Here is a 23,745-nt window from a genome sequence, read left to right on the forward strand (position 1 = left end):
AGAAATCATAATTTGTCAAGTGATGGTGTTAAAACAGGACAGTAAGGAAGATTTTACAGATACAGAATAGTGTGGTGGGGTCACATATAGCATGATATGAACCTGAGATCACAATTGAGGCGGTCTTTATGGGCAACAGAACTTGGCTATCAGTTTCTGGTCAGCAATTCTGTGTTGTTGTGTACCTCGAAGGCCACCTTGGAGGATGCTTATCCAAAGATCAGAGGCTGAATGCCCTTGACCGCTGAAGTATTCCCTGACTGGGAGGGAACATTCCTGTCTAGCGATTATTGTCCGTTCATCTGTAGCGTCCACATGGACTCGCCAATATACCATGCCTTGGGGCATCCTTGCCTACAGTGTATGAGATAGACAATATTGGCCAAGTGATATGAGCATGTGCCACGTACATGGTAGGTAGTGTTCCCATGAGTGATGGTAGTATCCATGTTAATGATCTGATATGTTTTGCCACAGCAGGGTTGTGTGATGTTGTGGTCCATGTTGACCTGAAGACTGGGCAGTTTGCGCAAACAATGATCTGTTTAAAGGCAAGAAGTGGAGATGTAAGGATGATTTTGGTGAGATGCTCATTGTCATAAATGTGAGCGGCACGGTGGCACAGTGGTTAGCACTGCTGCCTCACAGCGCCAGAGACCCGGGTTCAATTGCCGCCTCAGGCGACTGACTGTGTGGAGTTTGCACGTTCTCCCCGTGTCTGCAAGGGTTTCCTCCGGGTACTCCGGTTTCCTCCCACAGTCCAAAGATGTGCAGGTCAGGTGAACTGGCCATGCTAAATTGCCCGTAGTGTTAGGTAAGGGGTAAATGTAGGGGTATGGGTGGGTTGCGCTTCGGCGGATCGGTGTGGACTTGTTGGGCCGAAGGGCCTGTTTCCACACTGTAATGTAATGTAATCTAATCTAAACATGTTGAAGGCTGCGAAGAACATGACATTCTCTCTTCTCTGGAGAAATACTGGATGACGAAGGTACTCTATCAGACATATCCTATGTCTGTCTGCTGAAGAGGTTGTTGCAGTTTTTCACTGTAGCACGGTGGAACTGGCGATCAATGAGTTTATCCATTGTATGCAGTTCTAATGAGGGCACCCTCATCTGCACAGATGAGGAGAAACATGACGGACACCGAAAGGTTTTGAAGGACACCCTCATAAGAATGTAAAACAGTGCTCAACTCATCGATCACCAGTTCTGACCTGCCACAAGCTCCTCCCAGCTATTCCAAACACCGCCCCCTACAAATATGGCAACGACACGGTGACCCACGATCGAGTGTCCCCAATAAAAATGGTGGCCTTATAGTGCGAACTGTCACTAGGGAGGAAGCCAAGAGCCATGGTACCGTACAGTACAAAGGGCAGGACTGGAACATTATTTTTTGGGGTTTGCAATTTAGATGAGATGTTCTCGAAGCATCACCGTCCACCCGCCCAATCTATGGACCCATCCTTCCAACCTTATTCATCATGTTTTCTGAACCGAGAAACAAAACTGTGTCTATCGCTCTCACTCAGCCTGTGCATGGCCTGTTCACTATGGGCTCTGCGTATTGCTTTCCTTTTCAATGGATGGGGAACTCTCTACCCGGCTAGGAATGATGGGGAAAGTACCCATCACTCTGTCACCCGCCAATCATTGTGTCTGAATTTTTTTTCTGTCGTGTTGCCAGACAACCTAATTAATACGTTAGGAAATAAGTTACACTGACACCAAACCTGAAACAGAAATTGGTTGTGGTACGTATCTTCTGTGTTAACAATCACAGGATTGTTACCGTGCAGAAAGAGTCTATTCAACCCATCATGTTTGCAATGGCTCTTGAAATTAGTACCTTATATGAAGCTGTACTCTCGCCTTCTTCCCAAAGCCCTGCATATGTTCCTTTTTCAAATAGCCATCCGATTCCATTTTATATGCCACAATTGAATCTCTGTGCACCACACCCTTAGGCAGTACATTCCGAACCCTAATCATGTGCTGAATGAAAAAGCTTTTCCTCAGAAGTATTTTTTTTGCATCTTTTACTTATTGCTTTCAATCTGTGCCTAACATTCTCAATCTCATCACCAGCAGGAACAATTTCTCTCTACTTACACTGTTCGGACCTCTCCTGATTTTGAGTACTTCAATCAGGACTGACCTCCATTTTCCAAGGAGAACAGTCCAATCTATCCTCGTAACTAAAATCCCTCGTGGCTAGAAATACTCACACGAAAACTTTCTGCACTCTTTCTAATACATTAACATTTTTCCTTAAAAAAGGTGAAGCTCAGAACTGCATGCAACACACCAGATCAGGCTAAAGTAATCTCTTCTACAAGTTCAAAATAATCATAGAGCTAGATTTCAACACAATTATAGATACACATATATAATCAAAGTGTAATAGAAGCATTAGGGGAAAAACATTTAAACATAGATGTGAAAGTTAATTAGTCTCAGGAACACTTGCCTTACCTCGAAAACAGATGCCTGGCACATCCTCAATGAAATAGATTGTTCACAACTAATTAGTTAAGAAACACTACAGTCGTAGTAGCTGTAAAACTCTACATACAATTAGCTTTATAATAGGAATTAATACTACAAATCTTATAGCAGTTCATTAGAACCAATTATCTTTTGTAGTGGAAAATATAAAAGGAATAACAGAATTTGATAGCATATGGAATTCAATGAACAACAGAATTCAAGCAGTCCTTAGAGATAAGCAAGTCTGGGACAGGTCCAAACGAATATAACCAGTAACTTTGGAACGTGAATTAGTAGGATGCATAGAAAAACTCGAAGCCTAGAGATTACAATGTCTGTTAAACACCTTGAGACCATGGGAACTTGGGTCCATCCATAGGAATGCCCATTATTGATTAAGTGATTCACAGGACTGGGTGTATAGAATAAGGGGGAGGACACAGTGACCACATTATGTGTGATTGTTTCAACACCAAAATGTATGAAAATACTGTATTTCAATGTAAAAATCAAACTGTGTCATTAATCTTTCTTGCAATCTGAGCCACAGAATAAGGGAACGACTGGGCTTTTGAAGATAGATTCAGGGAAGATCTTTGGCCCTCTCCCTGCATTAACCGTTTTGTTGCTTGGATGAGAATCAGGTCTACCACTTGCCTGAATCCTGCCTGTCTCCTGAGTCTTTGGGGGGGGGGGGGGGGGGGGAGTTATGCGCCTACAACAGCAAAACCAGATCTCTGGAGTTTCCTGTGAACTGTCTCAACAGGTTGGCGTACTGAGAGAAGGTCTCTCTATTGTGTGCATTTGCTGGTGCACAGTGAGGTGAGATGACACGCGAATGATCACTTGTTATTGTTCACACATTGATAGTATAATGGTTCTCAGGTTCATTTATATAACTTCCATCCATCTGGCCATTTAAAAGGTCTCTCCTCGGTGTTCACTAAATAGTGTCTTGGTACTGAATCTCTTCCGACAACACTAGATCACACTCCAGTGTGAACCCACTGATGTCTCAGCTGGTGGGATAATCTCTTCCCAAAATTTGGAGCAGATGAGTGGGGATAACACACTTCTGTGAACTCCTCCACCAGTCATTTTAACGGAGAGTTTAAATTATTTATTTGAAACAGGTTAAATGAGATGCCACATGCTTTAAAATGGCAAATGCAAGACTGCCACAAAAACATGTGAAATCTTCACAGGCTCATGACCACACTCATTTTCAGACTTGAAGCTTAAACCTGCTGGCTCATTTTCAGTCAGGAACAGGTCCCAGATTGACCCCAGTCTCTGATTTGACAGCATGTTTCCAGTGTTCCCTGGAAACCAACATGCTGTTCGTCTCTTTCAGTGTGACCCTGAAGAACTCTGATTTCTGCTCCTGCCATGGAATCCTCCATCCAGGTGATCTATGGCCCCTTAATGGTAAACACTCAGGAAGGAAAGACAGAAATCCAAACCATTGTGGTCCGTGCAATGCTGATTGGCTTTATGTTTATCCCAGAATATTAAATTCCATCCCTGTTACAGGGATCATTAACACCAGCAGAAACAAATACCTACGGTCAGAATGAACATGATTCAGGCCTAGATGTGATTATTTGCACAATTATAGCACAATAGAGGCAACTGTGAATTTACTGGTATCCCAGTGCTGCACGTGAGATGACTGAGTGAATCTGTTCCCACACCATAAAATGTTAAAAGCTTCTTACTTGTGTGTGTTTCTTTGAGCAGATCTATTTTGCTATTAAATCACTGCTCCCAGCGAGAACTTTGAAACAATTTCTTATCAGGGTGGACAAGTTGCTGTTTATTGAGGTGGGATAACAGGGTGAATGTCTTCCCACACAGGAAGTGGGTGAACAGCCTCATCCACATAGCACAGCATGAGAGAGAGTGTGTGTGTGTGAGAGAGAGAGAGAGAGAGAGAGAGAACCTGAATGGTCTCTCATCAGTGTTAACAAAAGCTCCACACAATATTTTAGAAAAATTACAGAACTCGAGACATTTAAAAAGGTCTTCCATCAGCATAAACTGATGGGTGTGACAACAGAAGAGTGAATGCCTTGCCATATGTACAGCAGGTAAATGACCTCTCCCTGTTGTGAACTCGCTGATGTTGTTGTAAGCTGCACAATCACCTGAACGTCTGCCCACAGTGAGACCAGATGAATTGAGTGGAATGCGGGGTGAGCGCTTTCGTGCACTGTCAGTGAATGCGGGTACTACAGTTCTTGTAATAATCATATGAAACCCTTTTCATTCAGTATCAACTCGGTTGATGGGACATCAATTCCCTGGAACTTTTGTAGCACTTCTCACAGTCTGGGCATTTAAATGGTCTCTCATCAGTGTGAACCCGCTGGTGTGTATAGGAACTAGATGCAAAAAGCCATAACTTCAGGGAGCAGACGAGTAAAAACCTGAGAGGCAGTTTCGCCCGGTGGGGTAGTGAGAGAGAGAGAGAGAGGGGCAGCTGATAGGATTGTGTCGATCGTAGTGACAAAGAAACTCAATGAGCTCCTCACACTTGTTGTTGCTGATATTGGAGGAGACTGGGAGAGAGGTCACCTTCAATGTGAACTAACCAGTGTTGGATGCATTAAATAAGGAAATCATGTATTTTTTAAAAATTGATTTATTTGCCTTTTATATCAGATATTTACCCCTATAATTGGGCTGGAGGTTATTCATGTAAGTAGAAACAAGACTCGGGTGAACATAGTATCGTCCAGGATAATGTGAAGACAAAAATCCATCACTGTAATTACTCATGAACTTGGTGGTGTCTCAGCAGTCTAGAAGACTGACAAAATCCCTTCCCACACACTGAGCAAGTGAACGGCCTCTGCCCAGTGTGAAGCAGATGGTGTTCAGTAAGTTGAGATGATCGTCTGAACCCAGTCCCACAGTTAGAACACCTGAAAGGTCTCTCATCAGTGTGAATACGTTGATGGGACATCAATTCCCTGGAACTCTTGTAGCACTTCTCACAGTCTGAGCATTTAAATGGTCTCTCATCAGTGTGAACCCGCTGGTGTGTCAAAAGGTTGGATGAATTAGTGAATCTCTTGTCACATTCAGAACAGTTGAAGGGCCTTTCTCCAGTGTGAATTCGCTGGTGTCTCAACAGGCTGGATGACTGAGTGAATCCTCTCCCACACTCAGAGCAGGTGAATGGCCTCTCTCCAGTGTGAACTCGCTGGTGTTCAGTGAGTTGAGATGATCGTTTGAATCCAGACCCACAGTGGGAACACTTGAATGGTCTCTCATTAGAGTGTACACGTTGATGGGACATTAGTTTCTCAGAGCTTTTAAAACAGTTCCCACAGTCAAAACATTTGAAAGGTCTTTCTTCAGAGTGAATCAGCTGATGTTTCAGCAGATGGGCTACCTGGGCGTATTCTTTCCCACACTTGGTGCAGGTGAATGGTCTTTCCCCAGTGTGACTACGTCGGTGAATTTCCACCTGAGAAGGATAATGAAATCCCTTCCCACAGTCTCCACATTTCCAGAGTTTATGAACAGAGCTTTTTCCTGCCATGTTCAAATCTGATGACACTCAAGTTATATTGTATTGGACAGTTCTAACAAATCCTGATGTGTGATGTTTGGTTTCAGTTTCACAAGTGTAAACCCTCCCCTTCTAATATCCTGTGAAACTGATTTCAAACAAAACAAAAACCAGTGACACAGAATATACAAAATGCAAATGCTGGTTGTGAAATTAAACTGGATGACTCTGGTAATTTGTGGGGTCAGCACTAGGAAAAAGTGACCATGAAAGCCATTGAATTGCCATAAAAACCCAACTGGTTCACTCCTATTATTCAGATGTATCAGTAAACCTAGTTTGTGCTGTAATGACTATGACTCATTTTTGCGGTCTTACCTCATAACTTCACCAGTATAACTGAGGTGTCATTTGATTAAATCTGCTCTGTGTTCTCTCTGAGGCTAATACAGTGTTTCCATCCTCAGGTGCACTGCCTAGAGCTAAATACATATTCCAGTCTGGTCTAACCAGAATTATGAATATCTCAGTGTTTGTTTCAGTCTCATTCATACCTGAAATCCTTTTTCAAGGATAAACATTTCTTCTTTCACATTCAAAAGCTGGTGACATTCAAGGTGCTGATGAATGGAATGACTCTGTCAAGTCGTGACGACATGTTTCGTTTGGGTTTCTCGTGGACCAATCCTTCCCATTTCCTAGAAAAGGGGTTTACCACAGAAAAATCCTTCAGACGTTCATTCTGGAATAAAATTGCAGCAGAGACTCACATTCCTCTTGGTTTGAGCCTAATCTGTGAGCGTAGTCAAAGACTGCGCACGCGCCCTGCAGCATCTTGCTCCCAATAAAGATGGCGGCAACGCGGGCGTTCACGGAATATTGCCCCCAATAAACATGGCGGCGAGAACCCGGGCCTCTTATCACCTGTCGCCCGCAGCCGTTTTCCCGTCTGCTGCAAACGCAGGACCGGGTGTATCTAATTCTCTAGGCCCGGTGGCCACCGCTAGGTGTTTATGAAACCTCCCAGTGGGCAATGGCTCAACTTCATTCCCGTTCTCGGCCGTCAGCTCCCTCTTTACCTTCCTCATGCTCTCACCCAGACTTCAGACAGGGGACAGTGAGGTCGGCAGATGCTGAAGATCACAGGCTTCCGACAGGTCCGCCCCGCCGCTAGCTCCACCCATCTTTCAGTCCTATTGGTTGGAGGACCAGCTGCCAATCGGTCCTCCAGCCCCGCCCACCTCCCCCCCCCCCGCCGGTCGGAGCCACCTTCCAGCGCGCGGGATCCCCAGTGTGACCAGGGGCGCGCGCTGGACCTGCGGCCGCGCGGAATTGCGCAGCGACTGAAATCCCACAGGGTGGGCGGAGAGGCTGCAGGAAGACTCTCCGGAGAGCCGACACGAGATGCCAAACGGTGCATGCGCCCTAGACTTCTGGCGCCCCCACGATGTGAGCAGGACGCCCACGTCCATGAGCCCAGAGAGACAATAACTTCCTCATTGAGGTTTATGATTCGCGCTCTGCACCCACACACACACGGTATGGAGAAATGAATCCAGCCGGCGTACAGCGAGGGAGTAAAACTGGAACTGGGAGATGCTACAAATGCTGGGTTTACATTTCAGCAGCGGAATGCGGGAAGAGTATGGTTTGCAGACCAACATCTCTGAGAAACAAGCTGGTAGGACGATCTCTTCCCACATTTGGAACAAATAAACGATAATACGCTGAATTGACAAGTCTGTGTGGTCTGCACACTGCTAAGAATCTTGCAAACTCTTTTTCCAGGGTAATAGGAGGAGGGGAATTTACAAACAGAAAGCTGAAACCCAATATCACGTGGAGGTTTGACAACGTCACTCAATTCCTTCCGATCAGACTTTGAATGTACACAGATTGTTCTGTCTTTTGGGAGAACTGGGAAAGCACTGACTGGAACAAGTACGAACATTGCACTTAAGCATTGCGTGTGTGGGAAGAATCTTTATCTGGTTGTCCAACCCGGACAGTAACGTTGACACCATGAAAAAACAATGGAAATGTGAGGATTGTGGTAAAGGATTCAAATATTCATGCCGGCTGGAAAGTCATCGCCGGAGTCACACTGGGGAGAAACCCTACATTTGTTCCATGTGTGGAAAGAGATTTACTCAAACAATGTCCCTGATGTCACACCAGCGAATTCACACCGAGGAGAGGCCCTACAGCTGCACTCACTGTGGGAAGAGGTTCCGGTATTCTTCCACCCTCACTGCACACCAGCGCATCCACACAGGGGAGAGACCATTCACCTGCTCAGTGTGTGGGAAGGGATTTACCCAGTCATTTGTTTTGGTGAGGCACCAGAGAGTTCACACTGGGGAGCGACCGTTCAGCTGCTCCGTTTGTGGGAAGGGATTTGCTCGGTTATGCAGCCTCCAGTCACATCACCGAGTTCACGGATCCGAGGGGAAGCCGTTCAGTTGCACTTCCTGCGGAAAAAGGTTCAGGCATTCTTCCACACTCACAGCACACCAGCGCACGCACACTGGGGAGAGGCCCTATATCTGCGCCGTGTGTGGGAAGGGTTTCACTCAGTCGCGGTACTTACTGACGCACCAGCGAATTCACACTGGGGAGAGACCGTTCACCTGTTCTGTGTGCGGGAAGTCATTCACTCAGTCCTCTCACCTGCTGTCACACCAGCGAAATCACACGCAGGAGTGTCCATTCAGCTGCGCTTCCTGTGGGAAAAGGTTCAAGCATTCTTCCACTCTCGCAGTGCACCAGAGAATCCACACTGGGGAGAAGCCCTTCCCCTGCACTTACTGTGGGAAAAGGTTCAACAGTTCGTCCACCCTCACTGCACACCAGAGGATTCACACCGGGGAAAAGCCATTCACTTGCTCTGTCTGTGAGAAGAGGTTCAGTCAGTCCTTCGACCTGGTGAGGCACCAGCGAGTTCACACTGGTGATAGACCGTTCACTTGCCCTGTGTGTGGCAAGGGATTTGCTCGGTTATTTGGACTCCAGTCACACCACAGAATCCACACGACAGTGAATACATAAATGGCTGGACTTTAATATTCTGGATACGATGCTGATTTTTGGGACTGTGGTCTCTCTGTTAATGTGATATGTGGTCTTTCCCTTTGATTCGATAACTCTCAGCTGAAACTCAATTACAATAAAATGATCAACTTTCACTTCTTTCCTATACTGACCTATGCACAATCTGCAATTCATTTGCTGAAAGATTCCACTGATGAATACTTGCAGTGTGAGAGTGCTGATTAATCGTTGCTGACTTGTTACATTCTTACACTGCGCACCTTCTGCGTGAAATAAAATTGAAGAAAATGAAACAAAATAGTTTACAGACTAAACAGTAAAAAGCTTCATCAATCAACACTGGCATTGAAGAAGTTTGGAAGTGATGAGTTCAATGATTTAAGACAACAGCAGCAACATTTGGTGAAGGAAAAGCAGAATAAAGACTTGATCTGCTCAGCAGAAGCGACATCTGTCATTGAAGAGCAATGTCTGATAACACAGTCTATACACTGATATTAATGTATTCATAGTGAAGAGAAGCCATAAAACCTACTCCGTGTGTGTGAAATCTAAATTCATTCAGTCACCCGATCTGTGAAGATAGTCAGGTTCAATTCCCATCCTGTCTGAGGTCACCATAAAAGTCCCATCTTGTTCACCTCTCCCCTGAGGCCACCATAAGATTTAACCACCACCAGTCATCTCTTGCTCTACTGAGAGAGCAGCCCAGTAATCATCTGGGACTATGGTGACTTTATCTATCGTCTGTAAGAACAATGTTTTTGTGTGTTAGGATCGTGTGTTCGAATTGTGATCTTTGAAGGTGTGTTGTTCTAGGGGGTAGAATCTGATGTCATGGTGTGAACTATCATGTACTTGTTCCAAACAGTGAGGCAGTGGATATGCTGGTGTTATTTGTAATCACAGAGGAATTTATGTACGCCAATGAACAGACCTGAGATTTGAGAAAGAGCTGCCTGACCATGCAGTGAGGTGACCCGAGACAGTTCTGAAACAAATTGTCTCAAAATGCTTGGTGCAGTGGAGAATCCAACAAAGGAAAGACAAAAGGAACAAAAATCAAGAATGTTGGAAACTAATTGAAAAAGCACAAAGGAAATAATTTTGTTCTCCTATCCTGATCTGACATTGGAAGTTTGCGGCTGGTTTTGTTCTGTAATTCACTGCCTGAATTTGACCTTTAGTCTAAATGTTTCTCCTAATAAAGCTGCTCCATAATTGAATGTTATTGCAATCTCAGATCCTGTTCTCAGCAACAGATTCATTCAGGAGAAATTGCAGGTTCACATTGAGGACACACCATGTGGGAATAGATTAATTTGAGTGTCCAACTTCACTGCAAATGTCATGTTGTTCTTATTGTAAGAGACCTTTCCATTGTTCTTACCGTGTGGAGGGTTTTCAAAGCACGAATGGTTGGTAAAATACCAATGCACTCACTGGAGTGAAAGCATTCACCAGAATCAATGTCCTAAGGGAAGTATTTATTCGTGCTGTTGTGGAAGGCTTGAACTAATATGGCAGGGGGGTGGGAACCAATGCAGGAAGTAAAGTGGGGACAGAAAAAAAGTGGCTGAGAGGGAAAGTGGAAGGCAGAAAAACCAGACAAACATCTAAAAGGGTCATATTATATCATAATTCTAAGACAGCAATACATGTCAAAAAATTTACTCTGAAGGCTCAATGTGAGGACCATTTGTAGTAAGGTGGGTGAATTAACTGCACACACAGTTATTAATGGATATGATGTATCTGGGATCTCGGAGACCTGGCTCCAGGGTGACCCAGGATGGGAACTCAACATCCGGGGTATTTAACTTTTAGAAAGACAGATGGAAAGGAAAGGGAGATGGGGTAGCATTGCTAGTTAAGAAGGAGATTAACACAAGATTAAGGAAGGACGTTAGCCAGGACAATGTGGAATCTGTACAGGTGGAACTGCAGAACATTAGAAGGGGAAAGAACGTTAGTGGGAGTTCTGTACAGACTACCAAATAGTAGTTGAGAGGTCGGGGATGGCGTCACACAGGAAATTAGAGATACGTGCAGTAAGGGTACAGTACGGGTGACTTCAACTTGATTGGACTCATCAAATCTGTTGCAATGCGATGGAGGAGGATTTCCTGGAATGGATGAGGGATAGTTTCTTGACCAATATGTTGAGGAACTAACTAGAGAGCAGGCTATCCTAGACTGGGTACTGTGTAATGAGAGAGTATTAATGAGCAACCTAGTGGTATAAGATCTGTTGGGGAAGAGTGACCATAGTATGGTAGAATTCTTCAGTTGGAATATTGCGTGCAATTCTGGTCTCCTTCCGATCGGAAAGACGTTGTGAAACTTGAAAGGTTTAAGAAAAGATTTACAAGGATGTTGCCAGGGTTGGAGGATTTGAGCTACAGGGAAAGGCTGAACAGGCTGGGGCTGGAGCGTCGGAGGCTGAGGGGTGATGTTATAGAGGTTTACAAAATCATGAGGTGCATGGATAGGATAAATAGACAAAGTCTTTTCCCTGGGGTGGGGGAGTCCAGAACTAGAGGGCAAAGGTTTAGGGTGAGAGGGGAAAGATATAATAGAGACCTAAGGAGCAACTTTTTCACACAGAGGATGGTGCATGTGTGGAATGAGCTGCCAGAGGATGTGGTGGAGGCTGGTACAATTGCAACATTTAAGAGGCATTTGGATGGGTATATGAATAGGAAGCGTTTGGAGGGATATGGCCCAGGTGCTGGCAGGTGGGACTAGATTGGGTTGGGATATCTGGTCAGCATGGACTGGTTGGACCGAAGGGTCTGTTTCCATGCTGTACATCTCTATGACTCTATTAAGATGGAGAGTGACACAGTTAAATCCGAGACTAGGGTGCTGAATTTAAAGAAAGCTAACTTTGATGCTGTGAGGCATACAATGGCTAGGATAAGGTGGGGCCAAAGATACTTAAGAGGTTGAAGGTGGATAGGCAATAGCAGACATTTAAAGAACACATGGATGAACTTCAATGTCCTGAGGGAAGTATTTACTCGTGCTGTTGTGGTGGGTTTCAACTAATATGGCGGGCGGGGGGGGGGGGGGGGGGGGGGGGGGGGAGAGAAGAGTGGGAACTAATGCAGGAAGTAAAGTGGGGACAGAAACAAAAGGCCAAAAGGGAAAGTATGATTGACCTGCAATCTTCTTCCCGACCTCTCCGCCCCCACCCCCTCTCTGCCCTATCACCCTCACCTTATCCTCCTTCCACCTATCGCATTCCCAACGCCCCTCCCCCAAGTCCCTCCTCCCTACCTTTTATCTTAGCCCGCTTGGCACACCTTCCTCATTCCTGAAGAAGGGCTTATGCCCGAAACGTCAATTCTCCTGCTCCTTGGTTGCTGCCTGACCTGCTGCGCTTTTCCAGCAACACATTTTTAAGCTCTGATCTCCAGCATCTGCAGTCCTCACTTTCTCCTATTTAGAAAGATGTGACAGGATCAGTCCAAGTCAGTATGGATTCACTAAAGGGAAATCATGCTTGACAAATCTGGATTTTGTTTTTGAGGATGTGGCCAGTAGAGTAGACAAGGGTGAATCTGTGGATGTTGTGTATCTGGACAAAAGGCTTTTGACAAGGTCCCACACAAGACATTAGTGACAAACTTAAAGCTCATGGTATCAGAGTTAATGTATTGATGTGGATAGAGAAATAGGTGGCAGACAGTAAGCAAAGAGTTGGACTAAACGAATCCTTTTCAGAGTGGCAAGCAGTGACAAGTGGGGTACCACTAGGTTTCAGTGCTGGGACCGCAGCTGTTCACAACATACATGAATGATTTGGAAAAAAATAACTGAATGAAACATCTCCAAATTTGCAGGTGACATTAAGCTGGGTGGCAGTGTGTGCTGTGAGGAGGACGCTAAGAGGCTGCAGGGCGACTTGGACAGGGGAGCTGAGTGAGCAAATACTTGGCAATTGTAATATAATATGGATGAATGTCAGGTTACCCACTTTGGTCACAAAAACAGGAAGGGAGATTATGATCTGAAAGTTTAGAAAAAGGCGAGGTGCAACGAGACCTGGATGTCATGGTGGAACAGTCGCTGAAGGTTAGCTGCAGGTGCAGGAGCGATGAGGAAAGCTAGTGGCATGTTGGTCTCCATAGCGAGAGGATGTGAGTATCAGAGTAGGAATATCTTGCTGCAGTTATACAGGGCCTTGGTGAGGCTACACCTTGAGTATTGTGTGCAGTGTTGGTCTCCTAGTCTGGGGAAGGAGATTCTGGCTATTGAGGGAGTCCAGCGAAGGTTCACCTGACTGATTCCCAGGATGGCAGGACTGACATATGAAGAAAAACTGGATCAACTGGGCTTGTACTCGCTGGAGTTTAGAGAACAAGGTGGGGATTCTCGTAGAAACATGAAATCCTAATGGGACTGAACAGGCTGGTGGGAAGAATGTTCCTGACATTGGGCAAGTCCAGAAGTAGGGATCACCTTGTAAGAATATGGGGTAAGCCACTCAGGACTGAGATTGAGCAAGAATTCCTTCACTAAGAATTGTGAACGTGTGGAATTCCCCACCACAAACAGTTGTTGGGGCCAGTTTGTTTGATATATTCGAGAGGGAGCTGGACGTGGCCCTTGCAGCTGAAGGGATCTAGGGGTATGGAGTGAAAGGAAGAGTGGGATAAGGAAATTATCATAATCATAGTGAATGGTGGTGCAGGCTCAAAGGACGAATTGGCCTGCTTCTGCATCTATTTTCTATGTTTCTAAGTTGACTGTGCAAAGGGATTTACTCAGTATCTTGACACACCTGCTAGTTACATGTGACTATCTGTTGTCCTGGCAACCGTTGAAATCTGAACCAAACAGTTCATCACTTCAATGTTGATTTCATTCTGAGCCGGCTTTCTGAACCATATCTGCTCCAAGACCCAGGCTGCCTACATCCACCTCTCTGACATCTCCAGTCAGGCTATTTGTTGCTGATATCTCATTCGTGCTTTTTGTCCCTCTCGATCCGACTATTCAGACATTCTCTGTGCTCCCTGTCATATTGGACTCACTTTAGATCCAGGGCCTGCCTTCCTATTTACAGTTAGTCCCATTCATTATTATGACTGACCTACATTGGTCCCAGGTCTGGCAGATCAGTTTTACAATTCAAAGACTTAGTTTTCAAACTCCCCCAAGGCCTATCTCCTCCCGATCTCTGTGACAACATCCAGTTCGATGTCCCTCCGGGATCGTTTTGCTCCACTTTTAGATTCTTGCATTACCCTGGCTTTTCACAGTGCGCCAGTGTTGCCTGGATGCTAATTCTCTCTCTCACCACCTCCACCTTTGTCTCCTTTCAAAGGTTTCTGTAAACCTGCCTCTTCAACTCAGCGTCTAGTCCCTTGCTTTTCTTTATTCATTCGTGGGATGCAGGTATCGCTGTCTAGACCAGCATTTATTGCCCATAACCAATTGACTTTGCGAAGGTGATGTGGAGTGTCTTCTTGACATCCTCCAGTGCTTGCAGGGTGTAGGTACACCCACAGTCTCGCTTGGAAGGCAGTCATGGGGCTGTTTGTCATTGTTGTTGCCCGTGTCTAGGTCAATGCTGGATGATTCATCTGGTTTAATAATGGTTTAACAATTCGTTGTGCCACTGACAGCTGGGGGAACTTGATAAGATTGCATTTGATATGTGCTCTGGGCTGTTTCATCTCCACTTGTTACTTACAGGGAAGGTGGCATTATGGTAATGTTAACTGATCAGTAGTCCAGAAACACATGCTCACGCTGGGGACAGATGGTTGAATCTCACCATGGCAGATGGTGAAACTTGAATTCCGTGAAAAGTGGAATAAAGCAACTGTACAACTACTGTTGACGGTTGTAAAAACTCTTCTGAACAAAGAACAGTACAGCTTAGGAACAGTCGCCTTAGCCTTTCAAGTCTGTTCCAACACATGAAACCTCTGTAAACTGAAAACCTTTTGCCTCTACGCGATCTGTACCCCTCTCTTCATGCATCTAACAAGATGCCTCTTAAACATTGCTATTGTATATGCTTCTACCATCTCCTCTAGCAGCATATTCCAGGCACTTAACCACCCTCTAAGTAAACAAAAAAGCCTCTCATCTCCTTTAAAGACCTTTCCCTTTTTACCTTAAACCTACATCCCTCGTGATTGACATTTCCATCAGGGGAGGGGGGTGGGAAAAAGAAAAATCAAGACTGTCCATTTCAGTCATACGTTGTAAGCCTTTATCAGGTCACCCCTCAGCCTCCAACAGTGAAAACAAACCAATTTTCGTTCAAATATCTTTGAAGGAGGCTATAAGCTATAACCTGACCTGGTCTGGTCTAAATGTGACTCCAGACCCAGAACAATGTGTTTGACTCTTAACTTTCTGATGAGGCAATCCAATTGGTAGCATCCCAATCCCATGAATGAATTAAAAAATATCAAATGGTTTTGTTCATTCAGAATACTGGTATTAGCGCATAAGTGGTCCACACACAGATTGTGTTACTGTTCTGCTGTTCTATAGTCAGGTGAATTGGCCATTCTAAATTGTCCATAATGTTAGGTGCATTAGTCAGAGGGAAATGGGTCTGGGTGGGTTACTCTTCGGAGGGTCGGTGTGGACTGGTTGGGCCGAAGGGCTCGTTTCCACACTGTAGGGAATCTAATCTGGGCGGCACTGTGGCACAGTGGTTAGCACTGCTGCCTCACAGCGCCTGAGACCCGGGTTCAATTCCCGCCTCAGGCAACTGACTGTGTGGAGTTTAAAATAAGGTTCTAAAAGTATATAAAAGCGAAGAGAGTAGCTCAAGGGAATGTTGACCCCTTGATGAATGGGACTTGAGGGTTAATCGTGGGTGCAGAAAAAGCAAAGTCACTCAAAGTTCTCCTGCAGATTGAGGGTATCCAAAACTGGTGAGAAACCACTTTTCCACAAACCTGGAGCAGATGTTGGAGAAGACTGGATGAGAGAGAGATCGTCAGAGGAAGGTATCATAAAGAATCAAAACAGTATTTAACAGAAAGCCTATTTATTTGATTTTATCCCACACATATAACCGAACTGGTATTTATAAACATCATCAGAAACAGACCCCAGAAAACATGGTAAAAAGCTGAGTGTCAACAGCATCAAAATCCAATGACTTAGCTACAGGTTGATGTTTCATCAGTCCCGATGACTCAAAACGGTTTTTCACACACTATGCAATCTCTACCAAGTTGCAAGTTGGAATAATGTCCTCAATCTCATCCTACAGATCCACAAATGTGTTAGAATTTTAAACAACAGTATTAACATCGACAAGAGGGCTGGGGTTATTAACAGCACAAGTGGAACCTGGTGACCATGGTTCATGGATGTGACTCGGCAAAATCCCTGGATTGCAGTTACTTGTGAACTCGCTGGTGCCTCAGCATGTGGGATGACTGAGTGAATCCCTTCCCACATTCTGAGCACGTGAATGGCCTCTCCCCAGTGTGAACCCGCTGGTGTGTCAGCAGGTCGGACGACTGAGTGAATCCCTTCCCACAGTCAGAGCAGGTGAACGGTCTCTCTCCAGCGTTTACTCGCTGGTGTCTCAGCAGATGCGATGACCGAGTGAATCCCTTCCCGCACTGCAGGCAAGCAAACGGCCTCTCCCCTGTGTGAATTCGCTGGTGTGTCAGCAGATTCGATGACCGAGTGAATCCCTTCCCACACTGTGGGCAAGTGAACGGCTTCTGCCCGGTGTGAACGCGCTGATGTGACAGCAGGTTGGAATAATGAGCAAAGCCTTTTCCACACTCTGAGCACATGAACGGCCTCTCGCCAGTGTGACAGCGTAGATGAATTTCCAGTTTGGATGGGTAAGTGAATCCCTTCCCACACTCCCCACATTTCCACGGTTTCTCCCCAGTGTGACTGCACTGGTGCTTTGACAAGTCAGATGAGCGACCGAAGACTTGTCCACATGCAGAACAAGTGTACAGTTTCTCCCTAGTGTGAACAGAACTTTTCCCTTCCATTTTCAAAATCCGCTGATAAGTGGGTTATGAGAAATCAAGCGAATCTGTCAGATCTGGAAGTGATGCTCAGTTTGGAGTTTCCTGACTGCAAATCCTCCCCTTCTGTAAAACTGATTTTAAACATAAGGAGAAACAAAAAAAAGTGAACTCAGAAAAGAACAGGCAGGTTGTGACAGAGATAAACGAATCAAGTACTGCCTGGAGCTGATACTTGGACAGTAAAGTGACAATTAAAGCTCACATCTTAAAATTTCAACCTGGTTCACTAGTCTCCTTCAGGGAAGGGAAACAGTTCGACTTGGTACAAGACTTCACAAGGCGACAGAGGTGGGAAGAGGCAGAGAGAAGAATTTAACACATCCCCGACTGTAACAGAACCTTGCTCATTCACACACCATTACGATGCTCATTGAGGTGCACAGTTTTGTAAATCCAACACCACCCAACTCAGAGTGACATGGGCTTGTTCATCCAAAAATCACTCTGCACACTGAGTTGCAAAGTTAACCAGCACCTCAGTTTAAAAATGCTCATCCACAATTCCAAATCATTCCATGCCCTTGCCCCTCAACTCCTGGAAGCCAACATCTGGGCTCTCCTAATTCTGACCAGAGGCCCTGATTTTAATTATCTTATTACCTTGGACCCTGCCTTGGCTGTAAGTGCTGTAATTCCCTGCCTGGACTCTTGTCAACTTTTAAGATGTGTCTTAGAATCTAACTCTTTGGCTGTACAGTTGATCATCAGCTCAACGCGAAAGTGCGCAATGTATTGGGAGGCGATGGCCTTTGGTGGTATTAAATCGCCAGACCCAGACTCCACAGAGTCAGGTAATGTTCTGGGGACCCAGGATTGAACCCCACAATGGCAGATGGTGGAATCTGAATTTATTTTAAAAATAAATTGGGAATGAGGAGGATTATGATGACCATGAAACTGGGGATAATTGTCAGGGGGAAATATAACATCCACCTTAACAAATATTCTTTAGGGAAGGAAGCTACTCTCAAGCTGCACAACTTAACTGCTCTCTGGGCAATTAAATATGGACAATAAATGCTGGCCTGGCCAGAGATGCTCACAATCAATCAGTGATTTTTTAAAAAAATGCCAAAGAAATGCCTCAGATTCTTGTATTATATTCAGGACAGGAGAAAAGTACATTTTATCATTGATGAAGGTATGGCAGCCTTGGGCGGCATGGTGGCTCAGTGGTTAGCACTGCTGCCTCACAACGCCAGGGTCCCAGGTTCAATTCCTGCCTTGGGGTGACTGTCTGTATGGAGTTTGCACATTCTTCTCATGTCTGAGTGGGGTTCCTCCCACAGTCCAAAGATGTGCAGGTCAGGTGAATTGGCTATGCTAAATAGTGTTAGGTGCATTTGCCAGGGAAAAATATGGGGAAGGGTCTGGGTGGGTTACTCTTCGGAGGGTCGGTGTGGACCTGTTGGGCCGAAGGGCCTGTTTCCACACTGTAGAGTATCTAATCTTTCCAAATCAGCATCACATCATCCAACAGAATTGTGGAAGCCCCTACACCAGACAGTGTGCAGTGTTTCAGACAGCTGCCCTCTGATTAGCCCCATCCAAATCACAAGAACGAAGGTCAATAATCCACACATGAAAAAATATTTGAAAATCTGTATGTCATTTCATAGATCATAGAATCCCTACAGTGAGGAAGCAGGCCATTCAGCCCATCTAATCCACACCAACCCTTCAAAGAGCATCCTACAAAGACCGGCTCCCTGATCACTTTAACCCTCCATTTTCCCAGGCTAATCCATCCAGTTTGCACATCCCTGGACACTATGGGCAATTTAGCATGGCCAATCCACCTAACCTGCATCTTTGGACTGTGGGAGGTAACCCACACAGACACGAGAACGTGCAAACTTTAGAATCCTAAACTCCTTTAATGATCTGACATTGGGCCAGAGTAACTCAAAACTCCTCATGCAAATAGCCAGCTGCTTCTCCTCCACCTCAAACCAAAATATCAAGACTATCCACACAATGGATCAGGAACTGCCCTTGTCATCCTATACCCATCCAGATTCAAACTTGCCTCTTAATGAATCCGCCTGTATGCCCAGATTCGATTCTATTAAACAATAAAACTCGTCAAAGGAAGTAGAAGAAACAAAAAGGATAACACACTGGAAACATTCATCAGGCCCTGCAACTCTCATGGGATGAGGAATGCAGTTAAGGGTCAGGTCACTGACCTGCCATCAGCCTGCAATAAAACACTGGGCAAAGACTGAAACAGAAAGTGCTGAGATACTCGTCAGGTTTGGGAGAATCTATGAGGGGGAAAGAGTGTTAGCATAGAGTCAGAGATGTACAGCATGGAATCCTTCGGTCCAACCCATCCATGCTGACCAGATATCCCAACCCAATCTAGTCCCTGCACCTGGTCCATAGCCCGCTAAACCCTTCCTATTCATAGACCCTTCATCAGAACTTTCTCTCCACATATGCTAAACTTATTCAGCATGTGGTTTTTGTTTCAGATTATTTTTTTTAAAAAGCTGCTGAATAATATAGAATTCTGACAGTGCACAAAACAGGCCATTCGGCCCAAACAGTCTCCACTGACCAGCCGGACAGCATCACCTCATCCTTCATGGAGTTTTTAAAACCATGGCTAACACACCTAATCTGCGCCACACTGGTCACGACCGGGTACTTTGTTTCTTTAAAATGAAAGACTACGGCCCATCCGCCTAACCTACACATCTTTGGACTGTGAGAGGAAACCCATGCAGACACAGGGAGAATGTGCAAACTCCACACAGTCACCCAAGGATGAAGTCAAATCCTGTGAGGCAGCAGTCTGGCAGCATCTGTGGGAAGAAAGCAGAGTTCATGTTTCAAGTCCAGTGACTCTTCATCAGAACTTTTATTCGAAACTTGGCTTAACTGTATGGTAGAATCATAGAATCCCCGCAGTGTGGGAGCAGAGTCCACACCGACCCCCTGACGACCATCCCACCCCTCTAACCCTGCAATTCCCATGGCTAATCCACTTAGCCCGCCCATCCCTGGATGCAGTGGGCAATTTAGCTTGGCTAATCCACCTAACCTGCATGTCGTTGGACTAAGAGAGGAAACCGGGACACCCGGGGGAAAACCCACACAGATACTGGGAGGACATGCACACAGCCACCCGAGGGTGGAATCGAAGTCTGATCCCCTGTTGTCAGGCAGCAGTGTAAATCACTGATGAAACTTTATTGCTGGAACAGCACAGCAGGTCAGGCAGCATCCAGGGAACAGGAGATTCGACGTTTCGGGCACAGGCCCTTCCTCAGAAATCACTGAGCCATCCCACCCTGGTATCAAACCTCCTTTCCACAGTCCCACTTCTCCAATCATATTCATGCACTGAGGTCAACCTGACGGTTGGTCAGAGCTACTTGCAGATGACAACATTCAGCTGGCTATAGTCAAGAATATGGAAAACATTGCAAAACACAGGAAGACAAGAGTTTACAAAATGCTCACTGACATGACACCAGCGAAATGTTCAAGAGGAAAAGGCAGAGCAGAGGCTGCAATATCCCACCCCCGACTCATCTCCCCCAGTGCTGAGCACTTCACAGAGTAATTTTCCAGCTCACAGCTTCCTGACCCTTCACTCAGACCTGCCAAGTAATAGGACACAATGAGAGACACTGTGCTGTACCCATTCCCTGATTCAATCATGTGTCGTTATCCCTCCGCTCACTCCCCAAGCGATTCCCATCCTCGCTGATCTGTCTCCCTGTTTAACTGGGTCATTCCTCTCCATTCCCCTGACAGTGATCCTCACACACGGACGTTGAACATCATCCCCTGCATCTGAAATGTAAACGGGAAGAAGAAAGTGAGGTCTGCAGATGCTGGAGATCAGAGCTGAAAATGTGTTGCTGGAAAAGCGCAGCAGGTCAGGCAGCATCCAGGGAACAGGAGAATCGACGTTTCGGGCATAAGCCCTTCTTCAGGAATCCTGAAGAAGGGCTTATGCCCGAAACGTCGAATCTCCTGTTCCCTGGATGCTGCCTGACCTGCTGCACTTTTCCAGCAACACATTTTCAGCTCTGAAATGTAAATGTCAAGCATCGAGTGTCATGTGGCCAGGACTTCCATTTTTAAACAAAAATCCATTGACAGGATGCCGGCATCATTGGCGAGGCCAACGCTCCCTGTCCACCCTCAATTACCCAGAGGGCATAAGGTGTTAACCACATTGCTCTGTGTCTGGGGTCACACGTGAACCAGACCAGGTTCAGGATGGTAATTTTCATCCCTAAAGGACATTGGTAAACCAGGTGGGCTTTTCTGACAATCGACAACCGTTCCACGATCATCAGTAGACCCTTCACTGTTATCCAATTCTACTATCTGCCATAATGGGATTCAAACCCAGGTCCCCGGAATATTCTGTGGGTCTCTGAATTTGTAGCGTCATAGAGATGTACAGCATAGAAACAGACCCTTCGGTCCAACCCGTCCATGTCGACCAGATATCCCAACCCAATCTATTCCCACCTGCCAGCACCCGGCCCATATCCCTCCAAACCCTTCCTATTCATATACCCATCCAAATGCCTCTTAAATGATGCAATTGTACCAGCCTCCATCACTTCCTCTGGCAGCTCATTCTATACACGTACCACCCTCTGGGAGAAAAAGTTGCCCCTTAGGTCTCTTTTATATCTTGCCCATCTCACCCTAAACCTATGCCCCCTCATTCTGGACTCCCACACCCTAGGGAAAAGACTTTGCCTACTTATCCTATCCATGCCCCTACCATACAACCCTGCATTTCCCTTGGCTAATCCACCTAACCTGCACTTCATTCGACTGTGGGAGGAAACCCAGGCAAAATGTGTAAACTCCATACAGACAGTTGCCTGAGGAAAGAAATCAAACTTGGGTCTCTGGCAATATCAGACCAAAAAAAAACTGCAGATGCTGGAATCCAAAATAGACAAACAGGAGGCTGGAAGAACACAGCAAGCCAAGCAGCATCAGGAGGTGGAGAAGTCAATGTTATGGATGTAACCCTTCTTCAGGACTGGGGGTGGGTGTGGCAGGAGCTGCAGATAAAGGGGGTGAAGGCGGCCGGGTGGTGAAGTGGAGATAAGTGAAGACAGGTAGAGGGTACAACCGTTGGTCAATGGGAGGAATGAATCCGGTTGGTGGCTGGGAGGAGTGGACAGAGGTTCACCTGCCTCTCTTCCAACCTAGTTTACTGCATCCGGTGCTCCTGATGTGGTCTTCTCTACATCGGGGAGACTGAACGTAAGCTCAGGAAATGCTCACCGAGCATCTCAGCCGAGCCCACAGGGGCCAACCGGACCTTCCAATCACCGCCCATTTTAATTTTCCTTCCACTCCCTTTCCAACATGACCATCCTTAGCCTCCTCCATTGCCACAACGAACCACAGCTCCTATTGGAGGAACACCACCTTATTTTCCGCCTGAGCACCCTACAGCCCAGAGGATTCAACAATGAGTTCTCCAATTTCAAATAACCTCCCTCCCTGTCCCCTGACTCCCTTCCCAGCCCCCCTCACGTCCTGCCACCAACCGGATTCATTCCTCCCTTTGACCAACCAGGTCATACCCACTGCCTGCCTTTGCTTATCCCCACTGCACCACCTTGCCCCAGCCACCCAGTTTATGATTAGATTAGATTAGAGTGTGGAAACAGGCCCTTTGGCCCAACAAGTCCACACCGACCCGCCGAAGCGCAACCCACCCATACCCCTACATTTACCCCTTACCTAACACTACGGGCAATTTAGTATGGCCAATTCACCTGACCTGCACATCTTTGGACTGTGGGAGGAAACCGGAGCACCCGGAGGAAACCCACGCAGACACGGGGAGAACGTGCAAACTCCACACAGTCAGTCGCCAGAGGCGGGAATTGAACCCGAGTCTCTGGCGCTGTGAGGCAGCAGTGCCAACCGCTGTGCCACCGTGCTGCCCAGTTTCCACAGAAACTGTCCAATTTGCTGAGTGTCCCTAGCATGGCTGATCTGTGATTCTTTGTGCCTGGTCCCTTAACCCGAGTTACAAAATAATGATCAAAGTTAGGTTTAAACTTGACAGAGCCCACATACACTGCCATTGTGGAAAAGAGTTGCTTTTTTTTTTAAAAACAACTCTACCTCAAGAAATGTTTCCTCATTCACTCCTGAAAGCCCTGCCCCGCATTTCTAGACTGTCTCTTTATCCTGGATTGTCCCAACAGTGGAAATAGTCCCTTTCTATTCACTCTACCAGTTCCTACTAATATCATGAAAACTTTAAACAATTTACCCACTATTCAAAAAAACAAAGAAAATGTACAGCCCAGGAACAGGCCCTTCGGCCCTCCAAGCCTGAGCCGATCCAAATGTACTGTCTAAACCTGTCGGTCAATTCCTAAGCATCTGCATCCCTCTGCTCCCCACCTAGTGGAATAGTATAAGTGGGATGGGCTCCAGATTAGTATGACAGGGCGGCGCAACATCGAGGGCCAAAGGCCTGTACTGCGCTATAATGTTCTATGTTCTACGTACACATGCGTCTGTCCACACGCATCTTAAATGAATCTACTGTGCCTGCCTCTACCACCTCTGCTGGCAATGCGTTCCAGCCACCTACCACCCTGTGTGTGAAGTACTTTCCGCATGTTTCCCC

The 23,745-nt window shown here is 46.0% G+C and overlaps 2 protein-coding genes across 3 annotated transcripts in view; one reads left to right on the forward strand and one right to left on the reverse strand.

Moving 5' to 3' along the window:
• Window positions 1-5,121: 5,121 nt before the first annotated feature.
• LOC122543504 (uncharacterized) overlaps window positions 5,122-23,745 on the reverse strand; it is a 93,530-nt gene continuing 74,906 nt past the window's right edge. The window contains exons 1-2 of one of the 2 annotated variants that reach the window (XM_087974275.1): window positions 16,450-17,105; window positions 5,122-6,028 (exon numbers count right to left, since the gene is read on the reverse strand). In XM_087974275.1, coding sequence (XP_087830401.1) covers window positions 5,266-6,028; window positions 16,450-17,063 — 1,377 coding nt within the window. In that variant the 5' untranslated portion in view covers window positions 17,064-17,105 and the 3' untranslated portion in view covers window positions 5,122-5,265. Of the gene's footprint in view, window positions 6,029-16,070; window positions 17,106-23,745 lie in introns of those variants that run through there. The other variant, XM_087974278.1, reaches the window with a different exon arrangement.
• LOC122543478 (uncharacterized) lies at window positions 7,176-10,312 on the forward strand. The gene is made up of 2 exons (XM_043682204.2): window positions 7,176-7,693; window positions 7,801-10,312. The coding sequence occupies exon 2, from the start codon at window positions 8,035-8,037 to the stop codon at window positions 9,058-9,060; it is 1,026 nt and encodes a 341-aa protein (XP_043538139.2). The 5' UTR covers window positions 7,176-7,693; window positions 7,801-8,034; the 3' UTR covers window positions 9,061-10,312.

Source organism: Chiloscyllium plagiosum, unplaced genomic scaffold (genome assembly GCF_037043375.1).
Source record: "Chiloscyllium plagiosum isolate Xiang-an unplaced genomic scaffold, Cpla_swu_hap1 HiC_scaffold_27, whole genome shotgun sequence".
NCBI classification, from domain to species: domain Eukaryota; kingdom Metazoa; phylum Chordata; class Chondrichthyes; order Orectolobiformes; family Hemiscylliidae; genus Chiloscyllium; species Chiloscyllium plagiosum.